At 44.0% G+C, this 24053-nt stretch overlaps 1 protein-coding gene across 6 annotated transcripts in view; it reads left to right on the top strand.

Moving 5' to 3' along the window:
* dnm2a (dynamin 2a) overlaps nucleotides 1-24053 on the top strand; it is a 71938-nt gene that overhangs the window by 31566 nt on the left and 16319 nt on the right. For 3 of the 6 annotated variants that reach the window (XM_059639859.1, XM_059639860.1, XM_059639856.1), the window contains exons 6-12: nucleotides 12650-12810; nucleotides 13473-13615; nucleotides 14695-14830; nucleotides 14999-15066; nucleotides 16259-16397; nucleotides 19966-20052; nucleotides 21357-21427. In XM_059639859.1, coding sequence (XP_059495842.1) covers nucleotides 12650-12810; nucleotides 13473-13615; nucleotides 14695-14830; nucleotides 14999-15066; nucleotides 16259-16397; nucleotides 19966-20052; nucleotides 21357-21427 — 805 coding nt within the window. Of the gene's footprint in view, nucleotides 1-12649; nucleotides 12811-13472; nucleotides 13616-14694; nucleotides 14831-14998; nucleotides 15067-16258; nucleotides 16398-18280; nucleotides 18420-19965; nucleotides 20053-21356; nucleotides 21428-24053 lie in introns of all 6 variants that reach the window. The other 3 variants (XM_059639857.1, XM_059639858.1, XM_059639855.1) reach the window with 1 other exon arrangement.

Genomic DNA, 24053 nt, shown 5'->3' on the forward strand with positions numbered 1-24053 from the left:
GTTGGTTGACAAGTCAACTCTGATTGGCCAAGGTGTTGCCGTGGAAAGCAGAAGACCTATCAGCTCCTAAAGCACAAGACATGAGTGTATTCTTTTTGCAGTATATATTTCTAAGTGCGATAGGGTTAGGGCTAGGGGAGCTGACAAATTCATTCTCAACACGTGATTACTTTGGCAGAATGTGCACCTTTTCTTAATGACAGTTCTAAGCTTGTAGCTGTTGGATCAGCTGCCATTCCCAACTGCTTAGCCTTTCTCAAAAGAAGGTGCAAAAACATTTATTAAAGTTATGTAAGAGTAATGTGATGCCTTGACCCATATATAGAACATAGAACATAGAACAGTACAGCACAGAACAGGCCCTTCAGCCCACAATGTTGTGCCGACCATTGATCCTCATGGATGCACCCTCAAATTTCTGTGACCATATGCATGTCCAGCAGTCTCTTAAATGACCCCAATGACCTTGCTTCCACAACTGCTGCTGGCAACGCATTCCATGCTCTCACAACTCTCTGCGTAAAGAACCTGCCTCTGACATCCCCTCTATACTTTCCACCAACCAGCTTAAAACTATGACCCCTCGTGCTAGCCATTTCTGCCCTGGGAAATAGTCTCTGGCTATCGACTCTATCTATGCCTCTCATTATCTTGTATACCTCAATTAGGTCCCCTCTCCTCCTCCTTTTCTCCAATGAAAAGAGACCGAGCTCAGTCAACCTCTCTTCATAAGATAAGCCCTCCAGTCCAGGCAGCATCCTGGTAAACCTCCTCTGAACCCTCTCCAAAGCATCCACATCTTTCCTATAATAGGGCGCCCAGAACTGGACGCAGTATTCCAAGTGCGGTCTAACCAAAGTTTTATAGAGCTGCAACAAGATCTCACGACTCTTAAACTCAATGCGCCTGTTAATGAAAGCCAAAACACCATATGCTTTCTTAACAACCCTGTCCACTTGGGTGGCCATTTTAAGGGATCTATGTATCTGCACACCAAGATCCCTCTGTTCCTCCACGCTGCCAAGAATCCTATCCTTAATCCTGTACTCAGCTTTCAAATTCGACCTTCCAAAATGCATCACCTCGCATTTATCCAGGTTGAACTCCATCTGCCACCTCTCAGCCCATCTCTGCATCCTGTCAATGTCCCGCTGCAGCCTACAACAGCCCTCTACACTGTCAACGACACCTCCGACCTTTGTGTCGTGATGGGATTCATTCCCAAAGTTCATTCCATCCACATGTAAATGGACTGTTCAAGGCACACAAATGATGTTGCGTAATGGCTGGCCTGTGCAGCAGGAGCTGGCTAGATGGTTGACTGAATTGCTGTTGCCATTTGTTGAGTTCTCCACATACGTGGTTGAAGGATTCCTTTATTTTAACTAACATTGTATGTGACTTCTGTATCAGTAGTCACACCTTGTCTCTTTGTTGATGTGACGTTGCAAGTTTATTAGAGTGTACCACTAAAGGAAGGCATGGGCATTTATGCTGCATTGCCATTCAGATCGCATAGATGCAGGGAGAGCTAGCCAATTGGATACAAAATTGGCTAGAGAGTAGGAGACAGAGGGTGGTGGTAGATGGGTGTTTTTGGACTGAAGGCCTGTGGCCAATATTGTGCTGCAGGAATCAATGCTGGGTCCACCAGTGTTCATCATTTATATAGATGATTTGGATGAGAATATAGGTGGTGCGGTTAGAAAGCTGCAGATGACACTGAAATTGTTGGCATAGTGGATAGTTAAGGTGCTTATCTAAGAGTACAATAAGGGGACAGTGAAGGTTTTGATTAGATATGCCAATGAGCTGAGTAGTGGCAGATGGAGTTAAATTTCAATAATGAGAGGTATCGCATTTTGGTAACACTAACTGGGGCAGGAATTGCAGTTAATGGTATGGCCCTGCGGAGTGGTACCTAAACAGAGACCTAGAGTTGAAAGTGCATAGCTCCTTTAAAGTGGTGTCACAGGGTGGTGATGATGTTTGGCATACTTGCCTTCATCGGTCAGAGTATTGAGTACAGGCATTGGGACATCCTGTTATGGTTGTACAAGATGAGAAGGCCTCAGTTCTGAAGGCATACAATTCTGGTCACTGTTTTATAGGGAGGATGTTGTTAAACTGGAAAGGAAACAGAAAAAAATTTACAAGGATGTCAGTGGAACTGGAGGGAGTCGTAAGGAGAGATTGGATAAGGTGCGACTTTTACCATGGAGCATCGGAGGATGAGGGGTGACCTTTCATAGAGGTTTATAAAATCGTGAGCGGCATGGATAGGGTGAATAGCCCAAGATTTTTTTTTCTGAAGGTGGAGGAGTACAGAAATAGAGGGCATAGGTTTAAGGTGAGAGGGGAAAGATTTAAGTGGGACCTTACTGGTAACTTTTTCACAGAGGGTGGTGCATATGTGGAATGAGAGGAAATGGCAGATGCGAGTACAATTGTGACCTGCACTCTGTTCTGCTACTCTGATACACTTCTATAGTACAATCTGTCTGTAAAACGTGTATGACAACGCTTTTCATTGTCATATGTACTAAGGTACAGTAATAAATCAAGTAATTTGCAACATTAAAAAATATTTGGGATGGTTACATGAATAGGAAAGGATTAGAGGGATATGGGCCAAATGTAAGCAAATGGGGTTAGTTCAGTGAATTCATTGCACTTGTGAACTTAATTCATAAGTTTGATTTTAATAAGTTCTCCCAAGTCAATGGTCAATATGCACATTGGGAATCCTATGGTTCTATGTGCTACAGGGTTGGTCTTGTCATAAATCTTGTCAAAAGTGTTCCAGCTGTTTGCTAACCTTGCAAATTTGACATGCATAGTGTATATCATTGCTGTCTTGTGGAGTTGTGGCCTCCTTGATCAGTGTTTCAAAAAAACCCCAAAAGAATGCAGATGCTGGAAATTGGAAACAAAAATGAAAATTGCTGAAAAACTCGGTGGGACTGGTAACATCTGTGGGGAGAAAGCAGAGTTGACGTTAAAGATCAGGTCAGTCTGCTACATTCCCTAAATTCCCTGTCCCTTCAGACCCAAGTTAGAACATAGAACAGTACAGCGCAGAACAGGCCCTTCAGCCCTCGATGTTGCGCTGATCTGTGAACTAATCTAAGCCCCTCCCCTACACTATCCCATCATCATCCATATGCTTATCCAAGGACTGTTTAAATGCCCCTAATGTGGCTGAGTTAACTACATTGGCAGGCAGGGTTTTCTACACCCTTACCACTCTGAGTAAAGAATCTGCCTCTGACATCTGTCTTAAATCTATCACCCCTCAATTTGTAGCTATGCCCCCTTGTACAAGCTGAAGTCATCATCCTCGGAAAAAGTTAATAGGAAACAACAGTTTCTGTCCTGAAGAAAAATGACCATTTATTACAAATAAACAGTTTCAAGCTATTGTACAAGGCTATGCATTATTGATGTCTAACACTACTAGTTAAAAATCTAGAGATAAGTGTATAGCTGGCCAGGCAGCATCAGAGGAGCAAGAAAGTTGACGTTTCAGGAGTCCTGACAAGGGTCCTGACCCAAAACATCAACTTCCCTGCGCTTGAATGCTGTCTGGCCCTGCTGTGTTTCTCCAGCTTCACACTGTGTTATCTCTGTCTCCAGCACCTCCAGTTCTTACTGTCTCTTGTTTAAAAATCCAGCCCCCTTATAAATCCCACACGTTTTAGACAATAAGACATAGGAGTGGAAGTAAGGCCATTTGGCCCATCGAGTCCACTCCGCCATTTAAATCATGGCTGATGGGCATTTCAACTCCACTTCCCTGCACTCTCCCTGTAGCCCTTGATTCCTTGTGAGATCAAGAATTTGTCGATCTCTGCCTTGAAGGCATCTAATGTCCCGGCCTCCACTGCACTCCATGGCAATGAATTCCACAAGCCCACCACAGCGTCTCATTTCTGTTTTAAATTTACCCCCTCTAATTTTAAGGCTGTGCCCATGGGTCCTAGTCTCCCCGCCTAACTGAAACAACTTCCCAGCGTCCACCCCTTCTAAGCCATACATTATCTTGTAAGTTTCTATTAGATCTCCCATTAACCTTCTAAACCCTAATGAGTTTTTATGTGTCTACTCATCTAATGAGTACAGTCCCAGGATCCTTAGCCGTTCATCATACTTTAAACTTACCTTTCCAGGGATCATCCGTGTGAATCTCCGCTGGACATGCTCCAGCGCCAGTATGTCCCTCCTGAGGTGTGGGGCCCAAAATTGGACTCAGTATTCTAAATGGGGCCTAACTAGAGCTTTATAAAGCCTCAGAAGCACATCACTGCTTTTATATTCCAACCCTCTTGAGATGAGATAAACAACAACATTACATTCGCTTTCTTAATCACGGACTCTACCTGCAAGTTAACCTTTAGAGAATCCTGGACCTACACTCCCAGATCCCTTTGCATTTCTGATTTGCGAATTTTCTCACCATTTAGAAAATAGTCCATGCCTGTATTCTTTTTTTCCAAAGTGCAAAACCCCACATTTACTCACATTGAATTTCATCAGTCATTTCCTGGACCACTCTCCTAAACTGTCCAGATCTTTCTGCAGCTTCCCCACCTCCTCAGTACTACCTGCCCGTCCACCTATCTTCGTATCATCGGCAAACTTCACCAGAATGCCCCCAGTCCCTTCATCCAGATCATTAATATATAAAGTGAACAGCTGTGGCCCCAACACTGAACCCTGCAGGACACCACTCGTCACTGGTTGCCATTCCGAGAAAGAGCCTTTTATCCCAACTGTCTGCCCTCTGTCAGAAAGCCAATCCTCAATCCAAGCCAGTAGCTCACCTCAAACACCTTGGGCCCTCACCTTGCTCAGCAGCCTCCCATGAGGCACCTTTATCATAGGCCTTTTGGAAGTCTAGATAGATAACATCTACTGGGTTTCCCTGGTCTAACATACTTGTTACCTCTTCACAGAATTCTAACAGGTTTGTCAGGCACGGCCTCTGCTTATTAAATCCATGTTGACTTGTTCTAATCTGACCCTGCACTTCCAAGAATTTAGAAATCTCATCCTTGACAATGGATTCAAGAATTTTACCAACTACCGAGGTTAGGCTAATCAGCCTATAATTTTCCATCTTTTGCCTTGATCCTTTCTGAAACAAGGGGGTTACAACAGCAATCTTCCAATCATCTGGGACTTTCCCTGACTCCAATGACTTTTGAAAGATTACAACCAAAGCCTCTGCTATTTCCTCAGCCACCTCCCTGAGAACTCTAGGATGTAGCCCTTCGGGGCCAGGAGATTTATCAATTTTTAGACCTTTTAGCTTTTCTAGCACTTTCTCCTTTGTAATGCCTACCATATTCAACTTTGCCCCCCGACTCTCCCTAATTGTTGGCATACTACTCATGTCTTCCACTGTGAAGACTGACACAAAGTACTTATTTTCAAACAGATTAAAAGACATTGTTATCATGGATGAAAAGCTGGGAAAGCAGTTTAATGGCCCTAGTCCACAGGGTTTACTGAGACAATCTTTTTGCTTGTCAGGATTTTCTATTCTTCAGCCTTATTTTCTTTTCTCCGGGTTCTCTTCTCTTTGCAGACGGTGCAAGTAATTGGTGCATTGACTGCAAAGTCTCATAGTCACTGGATAAAAGCCACAGCTTACAGCAACTGGTGAGGGAAAATAAACTGGCTTCCCTTGTAGTTTACATATTTAACTGGTGACAAAATCACACCACTTACCCTTCTGGACGTCACACCCACTCAATTGTCCAGGAACCAGATTTGTTGTCCAGCTGATGGCCCTTGTCATCCATAACTGGTCACAGTGCTAGAAACTTATCAGCTGTTAGTTGATTCTCACTGTGGGGGATAAAAACCAGCCCTGGTGCTAGCCCTTCTGTGAAATTTCTCCCTAAAGTCATTGTGAGTTAGGGGCTGGCAGTAAATGCTGGTCCAGCCACTGATGCCCACATCTCACCAGTGAATTAAATAAAACCCATTTTCATTGCCTTCACAAAGCAGCATGTAAACAAAGGGAAGACTGAAGGAAGCTGTAAATCAGGAACAAAAACAGAAGTTGCTGAAAAAAGCTCAGCAGGTCTGGCGGCATCTACGAAGGAAAAAATGAGAGTCCTGAGGAAGGGTCACTGGACCCGAAATGTTAACTGATTTTTTTTTCTTCACAGATGCTGCCAGACCCAGTGAGCTTTTCCAGCAACTTCTATTCTGATTGTAAACAAAGAGTTTTGTAACTTGTTGAAAGTGCAGCAAGCCCTTCTGCGATCTATGGTTTTAAGAATCCTTCCCCATATCAGTCCACAATCAATAGTATGGAATGTAAAGATATGATCTTTACCTAGGATCATTGTTCACTGTTTGAAATGAGTGAAGTACCCTCACTTAGAGTTGAAAAATGTTCATGTACCTCAAATTACCCTGGAAATACAAAGACTTTCAGGCATTTAAATGAGGTTTCATATTGCTGTTCAGCAGCTACGTGAGTTGGATTTTCTGCAGACTGTCAGTCCCAGTAGATGTTCTGCCTACTACATAGTTGAGCGAGGCTGTAGATAGAGTTGGATATGATCCCAGGTACCCATTGACTGAATCAGAAAGCACACTTTCGGGGTAAATGAGAGGCTGAATACATACTGTGATCAACAGTACTCTGTTTCACAGCTCTGAGCAAAACGTGTGCAGTTAGATTTAATCCTGTGATTGGGTAGTTGAATAATCTTGAGTATTTAAATCCAACTACAAACGTAAAACAAGTTGAGTATTTCATGTGGTTCATTTGGTCTTCCTAGAGCTGTCATACGTTCATGCACAGGAACCTGTTTTGTGCAAGTAAAATATTGCGCTTTGATAGATATATATAATCATTATAAAATTCTGATGGAACTAGACAAACTGGATGCAGGGATGATGTTTCCCACTGGCTGAGCGATCTAGAACAAGAGGTCAACGTTTGCTAATGTAATCGGCTATTTGGATTGAGCTAAATCTGTTCACTGTGAGGCGAGCCTGTGGAATTCTCTACCACTGAAAACTATGGAAGCAAAGTCACTGAATACATTTAGTTAAGAAATAGATTCCTAGACGATAAAGCTGTCAAAGGTTAAGAGGAGAGAGAGTCGAGTATGATGTTGAGATAGAGGATCAGCCATGGCCACGTTGAATGGCAGACCCGTCTCAATGGCATACTGTTTCTCTGTAGTGGTAGTGGTAATGTTTGGGAAACCTGTACCTCTACATGGCTTTCTCCAGGGCAGCACCTCGGTTACTCTGTCATTTCTCCTGTAGTATAAATGATTGTGATTGTAGGGTGACACAGTGGCTATTAATGCTACTTCTCAGTGCCAGGGACCTAGGTTCAATTCCACCCTTGGGTGACTGCATGGCGTTTGCGCATTCTCCCTCTGTCCGCGTGGGTTTTCTCTGGGTTTCCTCCCTAAATCCAGAGATATGCAGATTAGGTGGATTGGCCATGTTAAATTGCCTTAGTGCCCAGTGATGTGTAGACTAGGTGGATTAGCCCTGGGAAATGCAGGGTTACAGGGGTAAGAAGGGTGTGGATCTGGGTGGGATGCTGCTCAGGGTAGCTGTGGACTCAGTGGGCTGAATGACCTGCTTCCAGACTGTAGGGATTCTGAGCTTGAAATTTGGCATTCTTGCACCTGCCCTGATGAGTGCAAAGTGAAAGGTTTCAGCAACACATGGCTCTTGTTCCCCCTCCCTGCTGTTGCTCCAGCAGTTTTCAGCTTGTCAATACATAAATACCACTGGACAAGGGCTTGCTTCAGCTATTATATTACCGTGCACTGTTCTCTGATGAGTATATGAACTGTGTTCATTCACATACAAAGCACCCTGTTCTTCTTCAGCAAAGGGAATATGTACCCAAATTGCAGTTTTCTTTTTCACTTAAGGAAAGGGCTGTGGAGATGAGCAGTTGATTTTGTATTCGTGTAGCAAGTTGCCGATCATCAGAATCAGCTTGCTAGGTATGAATCTAACTCGTTAACTAAGACAGCAGTTCCTAGTGCTGTTATCATATACTGATTAGCATTCCTACCTCTGAGCCAGGAAAACCCAGGTTCAAGTCCCTTCTGCTCCAGAGGTGTGTAAAACATCTCTGCAATCTATTCACACACATGAGACAGCAGTTCCTACTCAATCTTCATGCCAACTGTAGTCCAACCAGTCAATGTCTATTTCCCTTGCTGGGCAAAATTGTTCCCTCTCCTAGAGTTTTTGTCTTGCATTTCAATCCTGATGAGTGCTAAATAAAAAAAAACTTCAGCTTTGTGTGTGGTTTGAACAATGTTTAAGTTATGTACTTCTAAGCAATTATTTTAAGGTGTACTGGTGTACATCAGAAATCTTATCCCATATGCTGCTGTTATTAGTGTTTGTTCAATCCCTTCACTAGGAGTCTAGTGTGGACAGCTTTTCAGAATTACTCACTTTGTCACTAGCTGGGAAATGAGGTGCTACAGGAAGGAAGGAGACTTTGAGTTTGGAGCTGAGACACCTTGTGGTTGTTCCCCTGAAAAACAAGTATACAGTTTTAGATACTGTTGGGGGGGGGGGGGTACTTACCAGGGGCGTGCACTGGGGTGCAGGTCTCTGGCACAGAAGGGAAGAGGGGATAAGAGGAGAATGTTAGTCACTGGGGACTCGATAATTAGAGGGGCAGATAGAAGGTTTGTTGGGAACGAAAGAGACTCACTGTTGGTGTGTTGCCTCCTAGGTGCCAGGGTCTGTGATGTCTTGGATGGTGTCTTTGGAGTCCTGAAGGGAGAGGGTGACCAGCCCCAAGTTGTGGTCCACAAGTATCAACGACATAGGTAGAAAGAGGGATAGGGATGTAAGGCAGGATTTCAGGGAGCTAGGGTGGAAGCTGAGAGCTAGAACAAACATTTGTTATGTCTGATAACAAATTGTGGAGCTGGATGACCACAGCAGGCCAAGCAGCATCTCAGGAGCACAAAAGCTGACGTTCGGGCCTAGACCCAACCCTGCTCTGATGAAGGGTCTAGGCCCGATACGTCAGCTTTTGTGCTCCTAGGATGCTGCTTGGCCTGCTGTGTTCATCCAGCTCCACACTTTGTTATCTTGGATTCTCCAGCATCTGCAGTTCCCATTATCTCTGATACAGTTGTTATCTCTGGTTTGTTACCCACGCCACTTGATAGTGAGGTGAAGAACAGGGAGTGATATCAGCTGAACACGTGGCTACAGGGATGGTGCAGGAGGGAGGGTTTCACGTACTTGAAGAATTGGGTCTCATTCTGGGGTAGGTGGGACCTCTACAGACAGGACAGTCTCCACTTGAACCAGAGATCCTGGGTGGGAAATTTGCTAGTGCTGTTCGGGTGGATTTAAACTAGCTCAGAAGGGGGATGGGAACCTGTGGTGTGGTCCTAGTACACAGGTAGATGAGAGTAGGGAGGACATGGACAGGATTTTGCTGTCACAGGAGTGTGCTGGCAAACAGCAAGCTGGATTGAAGTGTGTCTACTTTAATGCCAGGAGTATCCAGAATAAGGTAGATGGGCTTGCAGCATTGATAGGTACCTGGGACTTCGATGTTGTGGCCATTTCGGAGGCATGGATAGAGCAGGGTCAGGAATGGATGTTGCAGGTTCCAGGGCTTAGATCTTTCATAAGGGTCAGGGAAGCAGGTAAAAGTGGGGGAGATGTGGTTTTGTTATTCAAGGACAGTATAACGGTGGCTGAAAGAACTTTTGACGAGGACTCATCTACTGAGGTGGTATGGGCTAAGGTCAGAAACAGAAGACGAGAGGTCGCACTGCTGGGAGATTTTTATAGGCCTCCGCAAAGTTCCAGGGATGTGGAGGAGAGGATTGGTAAAACGATTCTGGGCAGGAGTGAAAGGAACAGGATGGTCATTATGGGAGACTTTAACTTCCCCAACATTGACTGGAAATGCTATAACTCTAGTACGTTAGATGGATCAGTTTTTGTCCAATGTGTGCAGGAGGGTTTCCTGACACAGTATGTCAAACCTCAAGGGCAAGAGGGGAGGCCACACTGGATCTGGTACTTGGTAATGAACCAGGCCAGGTGTTCGATATAGTGGCAGGTGAGCGCTTTGGAGAGAGTGACCATCATTCAGTTATGTTTAGTTTAGCGATGGAAAGGGATAGGAACATGCCACAGGGCAAGAGTTATAGATGGGGGAAGGGCAATTATAATGCGATTAGGCGAGACTTAGGAGGCATAGAATGGGGTAGCAAAATGCAGGGGATGGGGACAATCGAAATGTAGAGCTGGTTTAAGAAACAAATATTGCGTGTCCTTGACAGGTATGTCCCTGTCAGGCAGGGAGGAAGTGATAAGGTAAGGGAACCGTGGTTTACTAAAGAAACTGTATCTCTTGTTAAGCGGAAGAGGGAGGCTTATGTGACGTTGAGACGAGATGGTTCAGATGAGGCGATAGAGTGTTACAGATTAGCTGGGAAGGATTTAAAAGAGAGAGTTAAGAAGAGCAAGGAGGGGACATGAGCAGACATTAGCAGGTCGAATAAAGGAGAACCCTAAAGCTTTCTATAGATATGTGAGGAATAAGAGGATGACTAGGGTAGGAATAGGGCCAGTCAAAGTCAGAAGTGGGAAACTGTGTGTGGACCCTGTGGAGATCGGAGAGGTGTTAAATGAATATTTCTCCATCTGTTTTCACTCAGGAAAAGGAGAATATTGTAGAGGAGAAGATTTGAGTTACGGGCTACTAGACTTGAAAGGATTGAGGTTAGTATGGAAGAGGTGTTATCGATTCTAGAAGGTGTGAAGGTAAATAAATCCCCTGGACCGGATGGGATTTTTCCGAGGATTCTCTGGGAAGCTAGGGAGGTGATGGCAGAGCCTTTGGCCTTGATCATTTGAGTCATTGTCTACAGGTTTAGTACCAGAGGACTGGAGGGTTGCAAATGTTGTGCCCTTATTCAAGAAGGGCAGTAGAGATGACCCAGGTAATTGTAGACCAGTGAGCCTTATGTCTGGTTGTAGAAAAAGTTTTGGAAAGGATTATAAGAGATAGGATTTATAATCATCTAGCAAGCAACAATTTGATTGGAGATAGTCAACATGGATTCGTCAAGGGCAGGTTGTGTCTCACAAACCTCACTGAGTTTTTTGAGAAGGTGACCAAGCATGTGGATGAGGAAAGGGCAGTTGACGTGGTGGACATGGACTTCAGTAAAGCCTTTGATAAGGGTCCACATGGTAGGCTATTGGAGAAAATACAGAGGCATGGGATTGAGGGAGATTTAGCAGTTTGGATTAGAAACTGGCTTTCTGTAAGAAGGCAACGAGTGGTGGTTGATGGAAAATATTCAGCCTGGAATCCGGTTACTAGTGGTGTGCCTCAAGGATCTGTTTTGGGACCACTGCTGTTTGGCATTTTTATAAATGACTTGGACGCAGGCTTAGGTGGATGGGTTAGTAAGTTTGCAGATGACACTAAAGTCGGTGGAGTTGTGGACAGTGTGGAAGAATGTTGCAGGTTGCAGGGAGACTTGGATAAATTGCAGAATTGGGCTGAAAGGTGGCAAATGGAGTTTAATATGGATAAATGTGAGGTGATTCACTTTGGGAAGAATAATAGGAAGGCAGAATACCAGGTCAATGGAAAGATTCTTGGTAATGTGGATGTGCAGAGGGATCTTGGTGTCCATGTACATAGCTCCCTGAAAATTGCCACCCAGGTTGATAGTGCTGTGAAGAAGACTTACGTTGTGTTAGGTTTTATTGGTAGAGGGATTGAGTTCCGGAGCCGTGATGTCATGATGCACCTGTACAAAATGCTAATGCGGCCTCATTTGGAATATTGTGTGCAGTTCTAGTCGCCCCATTACAGGAAGGATGTGGAAACGTTGGAAAAGGTGCAGAGGAGATTTACCAGGACGTTGCCTGGTCTGGAGCGCAGGGCCTATGAAGAAAGGCTGAGGGACTTGGGTCTGTTCTCATTGGAGAGAAGGAGGCGAAGAGGGGATTTAATAGAGACATACAAGATGGTCAGAGGATTAGATAGGGTGGACAGTGAGAGTCTTTTTCCGAGGATGATGACTTCAGCTTGTACGAGGGGGCATAGCTACAAATTGAGGGGTGATAGATTTAGGACAGATGTCAGAGGCAGGTTCTTTACTCAGAGTGGTAAGGATGTGGAACGCCCTGCCTGCCATTGTAGTTAACTCAGCCACATTAGGGGCATTTAAATAGTCCTTGGATAAGCATATGGATGATGGTAGTGTGGGGTGTGGGCTTAGATTAGTTCACAGGTTGGTGCAACATCGAGGGCCGAAGGGCCTGTTCTGCGCTGTTGCTCTATGTTCTATTGCAGTGTTGAGAAAAGTTTATGGCATCCAGCTCTATGACATCTGCCCTGGGAATGCCTGATCTAGACAGTTTATAGGCTTATTTATTCAGTACCTAGCCCATGCTGTCCCTAACGCAGAGTGTTTGCTGGCAGTAGGTGCATGACATGGGAAGTGTTTGAATCTTCAGCACCAACAACCTGTGTTCCAAGATCAGAAGTAGTTCAAACCTTTTTGAGCTATTTCTATTCTAAAATGGCCATATTTTTACTTGTCTTTGTATTGAAGCTGTAATTCTTGTATCCTGTTTCTTGTAGGCTACATTGGTGTTGTGAACAGAAGTCAAAAAGATATTGATGGTAAGAAGGACATCTGTGCAGCCATAGCGGCTGAGCGGAAGTTTTTCCTGTCTCACCCCTCATATCGCCATATGGCTGATCGCATGGGGACCCCACACTTGCAGAAGATACTCAACCAGGTGAGGCACTTACAAAGCTGTGTGCGTCCCACACTGTTTTTGCCTGTCATTGGCACATCTCGCCCCCACCCCCCCCCACAAAAAAAATACATTTTATGACTGGGATAAAGTACCGTGAGTTGCTCACTGAAAAACCCAGAATTTCATTTCTTTGGAGTATCTATGAGCTTCAACTAAGCATTTCCCCTGAACATGACACCAGCGGTGAGTGTCCTGCTAGAGGTGTAGTGTACAGATCACTTACTGAGACCCTGACTGTGATCATTTCACTAACTTGATCCATGCTGGTGCTGCACTGGGATCTGGTATTCCCTCGACTCTAGACCTAAGCCTTGATGAATTTGTGCTGAAATTGGAGATTGGCCAATATTTATATCTTGCTCTTTGACCCTATCCTCCATTTGTGCTCTGAACGTGGTGACACTGTTTAGTTAATCCTGTCAAGGAAATGTACAGACATACTTGAACAGCTTTTGCTGACATATTGAGCAGCACAAAAGTTGAAAATCATTAGATTTTGGGAAGGAGAACTATTTGCAATGTTCTCATTGAGAGGGTGTTGCAAAGGGGCAGTAAATGAGATCAACACCGTCTCCTACTTTTTGCCTATGTTGCTGCAGTTTACTGTTCATTATTTTTCCTTCTTTTTTATTGTGACCCAGCAATTGACGAATCACATCCGTGAAACCTTGCCTGCACTGAGGAACAAGTTACAGAGTCAGATGCTATCCCTGGAGAAAGAGGTTGAGGAATATAAAAACTTTAGACCAGATGATCCCACCAGGAAAACCAAGGCACTTCTCCAGTAAGTGCAGCAGGTTGGGTGGACAGTGCAGGCACTGTACTAAAGGACAGGTAGCTATTGTCGGTCTCTCCATCTCCTGTGCTATCCACCTTGTGTGTCCCCTCCCTGTCCTGTTGCTTGAGCATTTTCCCTTTTAGGGAAAATGAAGAAGTGAAGCAACCCAGATAGAGATCATCAGGATGCAGTTTAATGTCTGGATGTATTTGGGCAGAAACTGACATTGCTCACAGTTCACTGAAAGGCACACTACAGCTCACTTGGTGAAGTTACATTTTGTGCTATATAATACATCTGCTTCCTTGATGCAGCTGTCTGTCTCTGAGCTCCAGCTCAAGCTGTGAGAACCTTTTCTGCTTTTCTGCCGGGGTGGCACTGCTGTCTCTCGGCGCTAGGGACCTAGGTTCAGTTCCACCCTTGGGCAATTGTCTGTTTGTGGGGAGTTTGCACATTTTCTCAGAGTCTGTGCTCTGGTTTTCCCACACTTTGCAAGTTTTCCCATGCTTCAAGTTCAAGTTAGGTGGATTGGCCGTGCTAAATTGCCCATTGTGTCCAGGGATGTGCAGGGTAGGTGGGTTAGCTGTGGGAAAATGCAGGATTACAGGATAGGAGGTAATAGGTTAGGACAGTGGGTCTGGGTGGGATGTTCTCCAAATGGCCTACTTACACACTGTAGGGATTCTGTGACTGGTGACGTGAAAATGATGGATGTGTGACTACTTTCTGTGCCTGAACTAGTTTCATGTTTTCTGCTAGTGAGTCAGGAGGTTGTGGGATCAAGTCCAACTCCAGAATCTCGATCGAGATTTACAGATTGAGGTGCTGGTCTTTATAAGACACCACCTGCTTCATGAGATGAACGATGCATGGCACCATCATTAAGGGAGAAAGTGTCCTGGTCAACATTCCTCCCTTAACTAACACCCCAGAAATACTTTCGTAGTCTTATTGGTATTTATAAGAGCATATTGTGACAAACAGCTGTCATGTTTGCCTAAATAGTGTCACTGCCTTTGCAAGCAATTGAGATAGTGTGTGTGGAACAAAAGCCTCTCTTTCAATACTGGTGTTCTGGCCCCTAGGATGGTGCAGCAATTTGGAGTGGACTTTGAGAAGAGAATTGAAGGCTCGGGTGACCAAGTGGATACAGTGGAACTATCTGGAGGTGCAAGAATTAATCGCATCTTCCATGAACGATTTCCATTTGAGCTAGTGAAGGTGAGGTGACCGTGGAATTTTTTGGGGGTAAGCGGGCAGTGTTGATAGTTATATTGACGGTAGGAGACAGAGGCTGATGGTTATCTTAAGTGTCCTCTGTCAACGTGAATTCCTCTTTATCTCTCCGTTGCTTATGGTTGTAACTGTTGATTCATATTCCCCGTACAGATGGAATTTGATGAAAAAGAGCTGCGAAGAGAAATCAGCTACGCAATCAAAAATATCCATGGTGTCAGGCAAGTATTGTTGGCCATATGAATTGCAATAGTTGAAGGAGGATAATGTGAATGAAACTCTTACTTTCACATTCTACACCAGACTAAAAGGAGCAGATGCTGCACAGTAGGTGGGATACTCAATCAAGTTGCACCGGTGTACTGTCTACACAGTGAATGCTGCAGTGCTCTCGTCAGGGTCCCCTTGAAAACAATTTTTTGTCTGTGGTTTTCTCAGTACACTATTGCATTAAATTTATTTGCATAGCATGTAAATTAAACATGGCTGGTGTGTCTATGTACCCAAGTCACGGAATGGGAATATTGCCAACTCATTAATGGTGTGTGGTGTAGTGTTGCTGTTTGAACAGGTTGTTGACTGCATCTGTTGCTTAAGTGTTCAAGATTTACTGATTTAGTGACTTATAAAGTTCAACTAAAATGTTTCCAATTAAATCTCTGTCGCAGTAAAGTTTTGTGTACAGTGCCTTGTAGAACAATTCTATGTGAACACTGTTGAAGGTGACAGTAGGTTCAGGAAGGAGTTGCACAGCTGTGTTGGGAATGTTGCTCCAAACTTAGTTCTGATTGTTCGTTGGGTTTGAGGACGACTAATCTGTGGAAGTTTTCCCATGCTTCACCTCTTCTAATTTTTTAACATCTTTTTTATATTTGCACTGTTTGTGTCAGCTTTATTTGTTTAACAATTCATTTTTGATCTGACCCTGGTGCAAGCTCAGCTTTTAGATGAGGTGGGAATCAGAAACTTTAGGAACTGAATGACCCGGACACTGTCCCCAGATGGAATGGGGCAGGATATACAGTGCATCCTGGGGAATATCTTTCTGGAGGTTGGAATGTCTCTGCAGTCTGATGATGTACTTCGTTGTTCGCTGCCCCTTAAATCCAATTAAAGGTCTTAATTGCCCTAAATTCCGATTGGCCATATGTATGTACGTCTGATGATCCCAGTCCTTGTCCTGCTGATAGGGGTGCATGTGGTGGGTCTACCTCAGACATGGTGAAATAATTGTCCTGCAATCTCTTGAGACTGACCCATCTATACAACCAAAACCCAGGATTTTTGGGAATAGTTAACCTCCAAATAGATGCTTTGTAGAGACTGAGCTGGGTCTTGTGTTCTTCCTTGTGTTGTGTTGACTTGCTTTTCCCTTTATGTTTTGCTTTTTATCTCTCCTTCCCCCGGCTGTAGAACGGGGCTGTTCACCCCAGACTTGGCATTTGACGCAATAGTGAAAAAGCAGGTGGTGAAGCTGAAAGCACCGTGTTTGAAGTGTGTGGACATGGTTATCCAGGAGTTGGTAAACACTGTCAGACAGTGCACACTCAAGGTATCTCTGCCTCGGAGGCTCGCCTTGCACCAGCAGCTTAAACTGTCATTGTGTATGCATGATCTAACATTTAAACTGTCTGCTGGGTGAGAGGAGCACCTGGGGCATGGGCGAGAAACATGTGGCTGTACTAACCTACAGCCTCAGCCATGAGCCCTGGCATGTACTGTGTGAGCAGCTTTTAGTTGGAGATGGCAGAGGATGAAAGAGCCAAGTCAGCAGCATAAGTCAATCAGTCCTTTCAGTGTAGTACTGTTGTTAACAGGACATCCTTTCAGACAGAAGGGAGAGAGAGAGAGAGATGGGATCTGGGCTATTTATTGTATCTCTCTTCCCCTCAGGCCCTACTCTGGTATTTTTCTTCCTTCATCCCCACTCAATCCCGTTTGTGTTGCCATCCCCCACAACCCACATTTCGCTCCTTACTCCCCACCCTTACCTTGTCTACCTAGTTCCTCTGTCTGCCTGTGCCCTTCTGTAATGTGTGGGGGCAATGGGTACTGATGGTTAGATAAAGCTCCACACGATTTGCTGGTGCTCCTGTCCTCTTCTTAAATGCATAGAGATGTAGTACAGTTTAAATGTGTGTTTCACTGTAGAAAGTAGACCAAAAAACTTTTCCTAAGTGTTGATAGGGACTGTGTATTTTTGTGTGTTGGGATGATGCAAATTTGATGAATTTACTGTTCAACCTCCCAGATATTTGGTCCTGGTACCAATTTGGGAGTTGTTGCAAAAACAGTGATGCATTAAATTGGCTGTGTGTTCCTTCAGCTGTCCCAGCCCTCTGGACTTTTAGGAAAAATGCTGATTTTATCCTGAAGTGGTGCAGGTAATACCTTGCTGTTGCTGTTGAGTGACTGAAATCATCTGGAGTTTTACAGTTGGGGTTGTAAAGCGATGTAGTTCCTGATATTCTTTTGCTGCAGAGTATGTTAAGGTCTGTTGGAGCTAGTCCAACATCTGTAGTTATTTAGTTTGAGTCAGTGAGACCTTTAGCCAGGCCAATCCAATCCTGAAACCAATTTGATGTCCTGTTACTGAAGTGACTAGTTACAAATGCTGCCTTATCAATATTTGTGCCCACTGCTGTAACAGGTTCCAAATAATTCATTGGCAGTCGGACTCAAATTCATTGTTCTGGCTGTATCCACATTGTTTTTTTGTTAATTTCCAAACTGCTTGAATTTAGTATCTGCTCAATCACTGAGGACCCCCATCTGCCCCCCAAAAAAAATCCAAGCTAAAGGAACACACAGCATCTATAATGGTTTGTCAAAAACGATGTTGCATGCATTACTAAGCAGGGATAAGCAAACTGAGCAGTCTGGGCCCTGTGTGAGTGCTGAGAGCTGGGCTAGGCATCAGTTTTTATAACATCACCTGTGTTTGAACCACTCGTACTGAAGGTCCAGACGACGGGGAGAAGCTTGGCTGAGGGTACAGCCTTGTGTCTTCGGCGCACTCCCCTCCCCACTTCAGACTCTGTTTCATTATGTGGATATTGGACGCTGAAGGGAGTTTGCCCTCTCTCCGCTCCCTGGAAACAGTTTGTGGTGGGATTGCTTCCTTCTGATACACCTGAGCAGCTAAAGAAGTGTTAGTGATGGGAAGTGAGCTCAGTATTTAACTGCAAAACTGTTCCGTTTTCCTGAAGCCTGCACAGTATCTTTTTCTGAGACCCCACAGTGCTAACACAGTATGCCTTGGTTCAGTTTGCTGACCTTGATGATGGACGTGCTAACTCTCTTGCATTCTCTGTCTATTTTTGTTTTTTCCTTCCCCCACTTTGTCTCTTGCTCGCGCTGTCTTGGTGCCTCTGTTTCCACATTACCCCAATCCTGTCCTTGTCCCTGTTTTCTCTGTTCTGTACTGCTGTGTAGGACGGGGCTGTTCACCCCAGACATGGCATTCGAAGCCATAGTGAAAAAGCAAGTGCACAAGTTGAAGGAGCCGTGCCTGAAGTGCATTGATATGGTGGTCTCTGAGCTGGCGACTGTCATCAGAAAGTGTAGTGACAAGGTATGATAGCATTGAAACTGATGTGGCACCCTCCATCAATGATCAAGCTACTTAGTGAGGCTGCCCACAGGGACTCCTCATCTCCTTCATTCAATCTTCAACCACCTTCAAGCAGGTGATTCTCTCAATCGATTATACAAAGGGAACAGTGTTACTGACCATACTGTTTGATAGAGGGGATTGCTACAGTCATGACTTCCTGGAGAAGCTGGATTCACATCCCAGGGGCAGCAGTGAGTTAGTCACATCGTGTTCGTGGAGGGAGAGGAGGTGAGTCAGTGTGATATGGATTTGTAAAGGGTCATTGACTGGAGCACAAAGGAGCATGAAACTAGAACCTGGGACAGGATTTGTGCGGTTGAGGGGGAAGTCAGAGAACCAAGTGAGGAGAGGGGTGGAAGGTTGTCATGGTGGTAGGTGGGGGGGTGGGTGTAGGTGAGTGAGAGCCCAAGGTTTAAGGTGGGTGGGGTGTTCAAGAAACCGAGCCTGGTGGGTTGGAGGGGGAGCGTCAATAGCAGATGAACCTGTCTACATTATGCAGAGTCAATACACCCCACAGGGGTCTAGCTTTGTACCTACTCTGTGACAGCATCGAGTTATTTCAGTAACTGAGCTGTAGAAATGTAATATTCCAGGTTTTAGATCTATTAAACGTTCCCATTTTGATCGCCCCAAACTTTGCCTTACTGTTCACTTTATTTGATGCTGTAGACTGGTAGTTCACTGAATGCCATGCAGGGCTTCTAAGTTTCATCTGAGTCTGAATCAGAATCAGCACTTCACATGATTCCCATCTTTTCATATCCTGTCTCAGCTGGTGCCTCTATTTGTTGCAGTTCTGAGTGTTTTCTGTTCTCCACATTGAGTTTTGAACTATTTTGTCTTTCCTGGCTCTAGTGAAATGAGAATGCGTGTTCTGCCTCATAGTACTGTAACTGGATTGTGTTCTTCACTGAGCTTTTTGAATGGTCAGGTTGATAGACATCATCCTCTTCGTTCACCTGACCACTTGCTATTCTCTTTGCTGCTAGCATCTCCAATCAGTCTGCTCTGGCTCATTTCTGCTGTTGATAACTCCTCTGATCCAGGGTTTCCTGTTCTGGCTGTTCCCATAGTTTGGGCTTGGGTTCCTGTTTCCAAGAGATTGTTGCTAAACTTTTACTTGATACTGTCTGTCCCACAGAGTCTTCCTGCTCAGTCTGTACGTGCTGCCCTTGATACTCATTCATCTCTGTCTTGTCGGGCTGCTGTCTAGCTGTTTGCTTTGGTTGTGATGAAGCTTTGAATAAAGCTGAATATCAGCCATATTAAGCCCTTCCACTTAAGTATTTCATGCAGCAACAAATGCAGTTTTAATCAAAGCTTTTTCCGATTGTGGCTGGTTTCTGTTGGCAGGTGATGTGATGAGAATGAGCTTGCTGTTTTTCTCACTGAATCTGATCTGCAGCTGGTCAGGTTCCTTCTCACTGTACTGACCTATTTGTGACTGTTGGTTTGAGTTAGAGCCCAGAAAACTGCAGTGCTGTCTGCTTTCCTCCTCCTGCAGCTCAACTCCTTTCCTAGGTTACGAGAGGAGACAGAGAGGATCGTAACCACTCACGTCCGAGATCGCGAGGGGAAGACCAAGGATCAGGTCAGTGAGTACCTGCTGGCTGGCATAATGGACTATAATGCGTCATAACCAGGGCCAACGGGCAGCTGTATGGGCCACAACTCAAAATAGTGACCAAGGCAATCAGTTCAATACAGTGTCAAAGTAGGTCATTTGACCCATCAAGTCCACACCCACCCTCTGAACAGCCCCTCACCAATCCCTGTAACCCTGCATATACCATGGCTAATCCACCTAACTGGCACACCTTTGGTCACTGGGCAATTTAGCACAGCTAATCCACTTTGCCTGCACAACTGTGGGAGGAAACCGGAGCACCTGGAGAAAACTCTTGTCGTCATGTGGACAATCTGCAAACTACACACAGACAATCACCTGAGGGTAGAATTGAACTCTGGTCCCTGGCACTGAGGTAACAGTGCTAACCACTGAGCCACTATGCTGCCCAATAAGTTGCGTTATTACAAAAATAATTTATTGAGTAACGATGCAACAGTTAGTGAACATATAGTTAGTAATATAGTAGTATAAATGCTTATCCCTCTAAATATCCCCAAACTCCACGCAACTCTCATTCTTCAAAAAAAGAAAGGAAATAGATTTCTCTGCAGAGTTTGGCTTTCTGAAAAACAAAACCCAATTCTAATGGGTCATTCTTGAAGGTAAAACTATAAAGCTCAGTATATTACAGATCTGTTGCTATGATCTGGCAGGTGTGGTCAAGTCTTGATCATGCATTGTTGTCTCTGAAATCTTGCACTTACACCTTGCTTAGGAAGTAGAAATCTTGAGATGTTTGTTCAAACTCTTTCAAAAAAATAACTAAGTTTCACCTTGAACTTGCAAAAAATCAGTTGAGCAGCTTTTTCTTCGCAAGCTTTTCTCTAACATGGCTTATTCTCAGCAGACTTTAGTCCAACTGAGCTAGTTCTTACCAGGCTCGTTTTCCAACTGAACCAGATAGAAAAAGCACGTCACCAAATAGCAAAGCAAGCAGGTATCAACTTGTGATTTACAGGAAGCCTTGTTTCTTTTTTTGAGGAAAAAAAGGTCCTCTAGACTTTGAATAGCCCCTTCTGAAGAAACTACACTACGTGTTTCCATAAAACGGAAGTAAATCCATTTTCCACAATTTTTCAAAACTGAAGCGTTCAAATAATATTAAATATCAAACATTTTTGTATCTGTAATCATGTATAATTATTCGCTTAATGACATGCCCAGTTTAATATTTTGTCTCTGGGAACTGGTTGTCATCAATAAGTTGTGCGTATTCACCAAGAACATGTTTGCAGCAGCTTTCACCTGTACCTGATCTCTTCTAGATCCTTTTGTTGATTGACATCGAACTGTCCTATATCAACACAAACCACGAGGACTTCATCGGATTTGCAAAGTAAGTGTGGAAGGTGAGAAGTAAGAATGTGATAAATAGGAGCAGGAGTGACCAAGGAGCCACTTAAGGTTGCTCAGTCAAGATAATCCGAGTTGATAATCTGTTTCACTCCACTTTCCCATCCTTGACCTTAATTCCCTTGGTATCCAATTACCAATCATTTTTGGCATTGAATACAATCATTGACTAAGCATCTACAACACTGGAGAATTGCAAGAGTTTCTTTTATTAGTTCATGAGATGTGAGCATCGCTGGCTGGGTCACCCTATTTGGCTATCCTAATCTTGAAGGTGGTAGTGAGGAACTACAGATCCATGGAGTGTAGAGTGAGATCCAGGATTTGACTATTGATTGTGATGGAATGGTGATATATTTCCAACGCTGGTTGGCTTATGACTTAGAGAGAATCTTGCTGGTGATGTTTGTCTGATGCATCTGCTGCCCTTGACTTTCCAGATGCTCAAGCTCTTGGAAGTTGCTCCTAAAGGAGGCCTGGTTATTTGCTGCACTGTCTCTGGGGGATGCAGTGCATATTGTCCGTGTCACTGGACTTGTAACTTGGAGCCTCAGGCTGATGTTATGGGGACATGGGTTTGAATCCCACCTTGCCAGATAGTGAAATAGTTATTGATAAAATGTGGAACTATAAATTGTTAACTATGACCATGTAACCATTTTCCTAAGAATTTGTCTTAATATGCACTAATGTCCTTAAAGTTAACAGTGATTCATCTGGTCCATAGCAATGCGATCACCCTTTAACCACCCTCTGAAATGGCCTAGAGAGCAAATAGTTTCAAAGTCAAGTGAAGTAATTGGTAGCCCATGCCAAACTTGCATGTGATTCCCACGTCCAAAGCAAGAATAAAGACTCTTGTAGATGACACACTAGTGGTGGTCGATAGTCTGCCAGTTAAGCAGGCGACTTTGACCTGGCAGTTTTAACTTATTTTGGTCTTAAATAGCTGAACTTTATCCTGAAACTATGCCCTTTAGTTCTCTGCTCTGGAGGAAAAGTGCTTCTCCATATTTATCTGTAATACAGAGAAGGAGAAAGTTGAACCCCTCTGATAATTAACCCAAAATACCATCCCCAATTAGTTTCAGCAGGAGTAGAACTTTTCTTCTACTTGTTAACGCAAAATATCCAGAGTAACACTTGTCCCTTGTAATGTTAAGTGTAATTAAGTGAAGGGAATCCCTAATATGCACTTAGTAAGCAACAAGTAACAATTTATTTATTTAACCCTAACAGTGAATAAATTAACGAACTACTAACAAACTGCAGAATTCCCCTCTAACTACTATTTCCTAATAAAACAAGATTCTAATCATATGCTGTTCCAATAAACACAGGCCCCCCTTATATAAATCCGAGTAATTAAAAAAAAGTGAAAACTTAGTTTCCCAAAGTTCACACTGAACGTGTCTCCCTGAATGCTTTGCCTTCTCCATTGTTTCTCCAGCCTTCCTTATGCTGATCCTGCTGTCGGGGATGTTTTCTGTCTAATTTCTTCTGAGGAACAGCTAAAGTGCCATGGTACCTTTTTTTTTTAAAAAAGGCAGCTTAATGAGTTTTGTGAGAGAGCTTGGTTTATTTCTCAGATGACGAATTTGGTTTTGCTGCAGATGGCGGTTGGCTCTCACTGGTTTTTTTTCAAATCCCTCTTCTTTTATGTGCCCCCGGTGACTCATCAGTTTCTTGTAAGTATGATTAGTTTCAGGTTGTCAAAACCATCAGTTTTAAATTCGATTGGCTTTCAATTGCTGAGGGGTTGGGTACATGTAGCCCAATATGAGCAAGACCTCTTTGCTGCATAGGACCTCTGACCACCGCTATCCACCAGGTACATTGGCATTATTTTTCCTCTGGACTCATGGCGAGGAATCACTGAAATGACTATACAATGATAGCAACAAGTTTCATCCCACCATATAGATTTAACATGGACTGCTCTTCAGAATCAGTCTCATTCTTGGACATGTAAAGACATTTCAGTACCTTACTCTACCACAAGCCTACTGATAACCTCACGATGCTGCACATCTCTAGCTTCCACCATAAACATGTTAAAGAAGCCACCCCCTACAGCCAAGTACTGTTTATACACAGGATCTGCTCAGACAAGGAATGATGCAACAGGCACTGAAAGGGGTACGATGCTCAATTCATCAATTGCCAGTTCTGATGTGCCACAGCGATAAGCTGCAGTGACCTCCTCAGACATAAGACATGACTGATAGGGTATTGTCCAGTACTTCCTTGAAGCAGAGAAACTGCACCATGTTCTTTGCAGCCTTCAACACGTCATTGATGAACACCTCACCAAGATCTTCCCTATGCCTCCACTTCTCACCTTTTAAACTACTACCAAACCTTAAACAGACCATTGTTCACAGCAAACTACCCAGCCTTCAGGGCAACATTGACCACAACACCACAGAACCCTGCCACGGCAACCTCTGTAAGATATGCCAGATTGTTGACATGGATTCTACCACAACATGTGGGGAACACCACCCACCGTGTGCATAGTAGATACTCGTGTCACTCAGCCGATGTTAACTACTTCGTATGTTGCAGGCAAGGATGCCCTGCAGCAGTGTATAATGGCAAGACCTTGC

This window comes from Stegostoma tigrinum, chromosome 35, assembly GCF_030684315.1.
Source record: "Stegostoma tigrinum isolate sSteTig4 chromosome 35, sSteTig4.hap1, whole genome shotgun sequence".
NCBI lineage: Eukaryota > Metazoa > Chordata > Chondrichthyes > Orectolobiformes > Stegostomatidae > Stegostoma > Stegostoma tigrinum.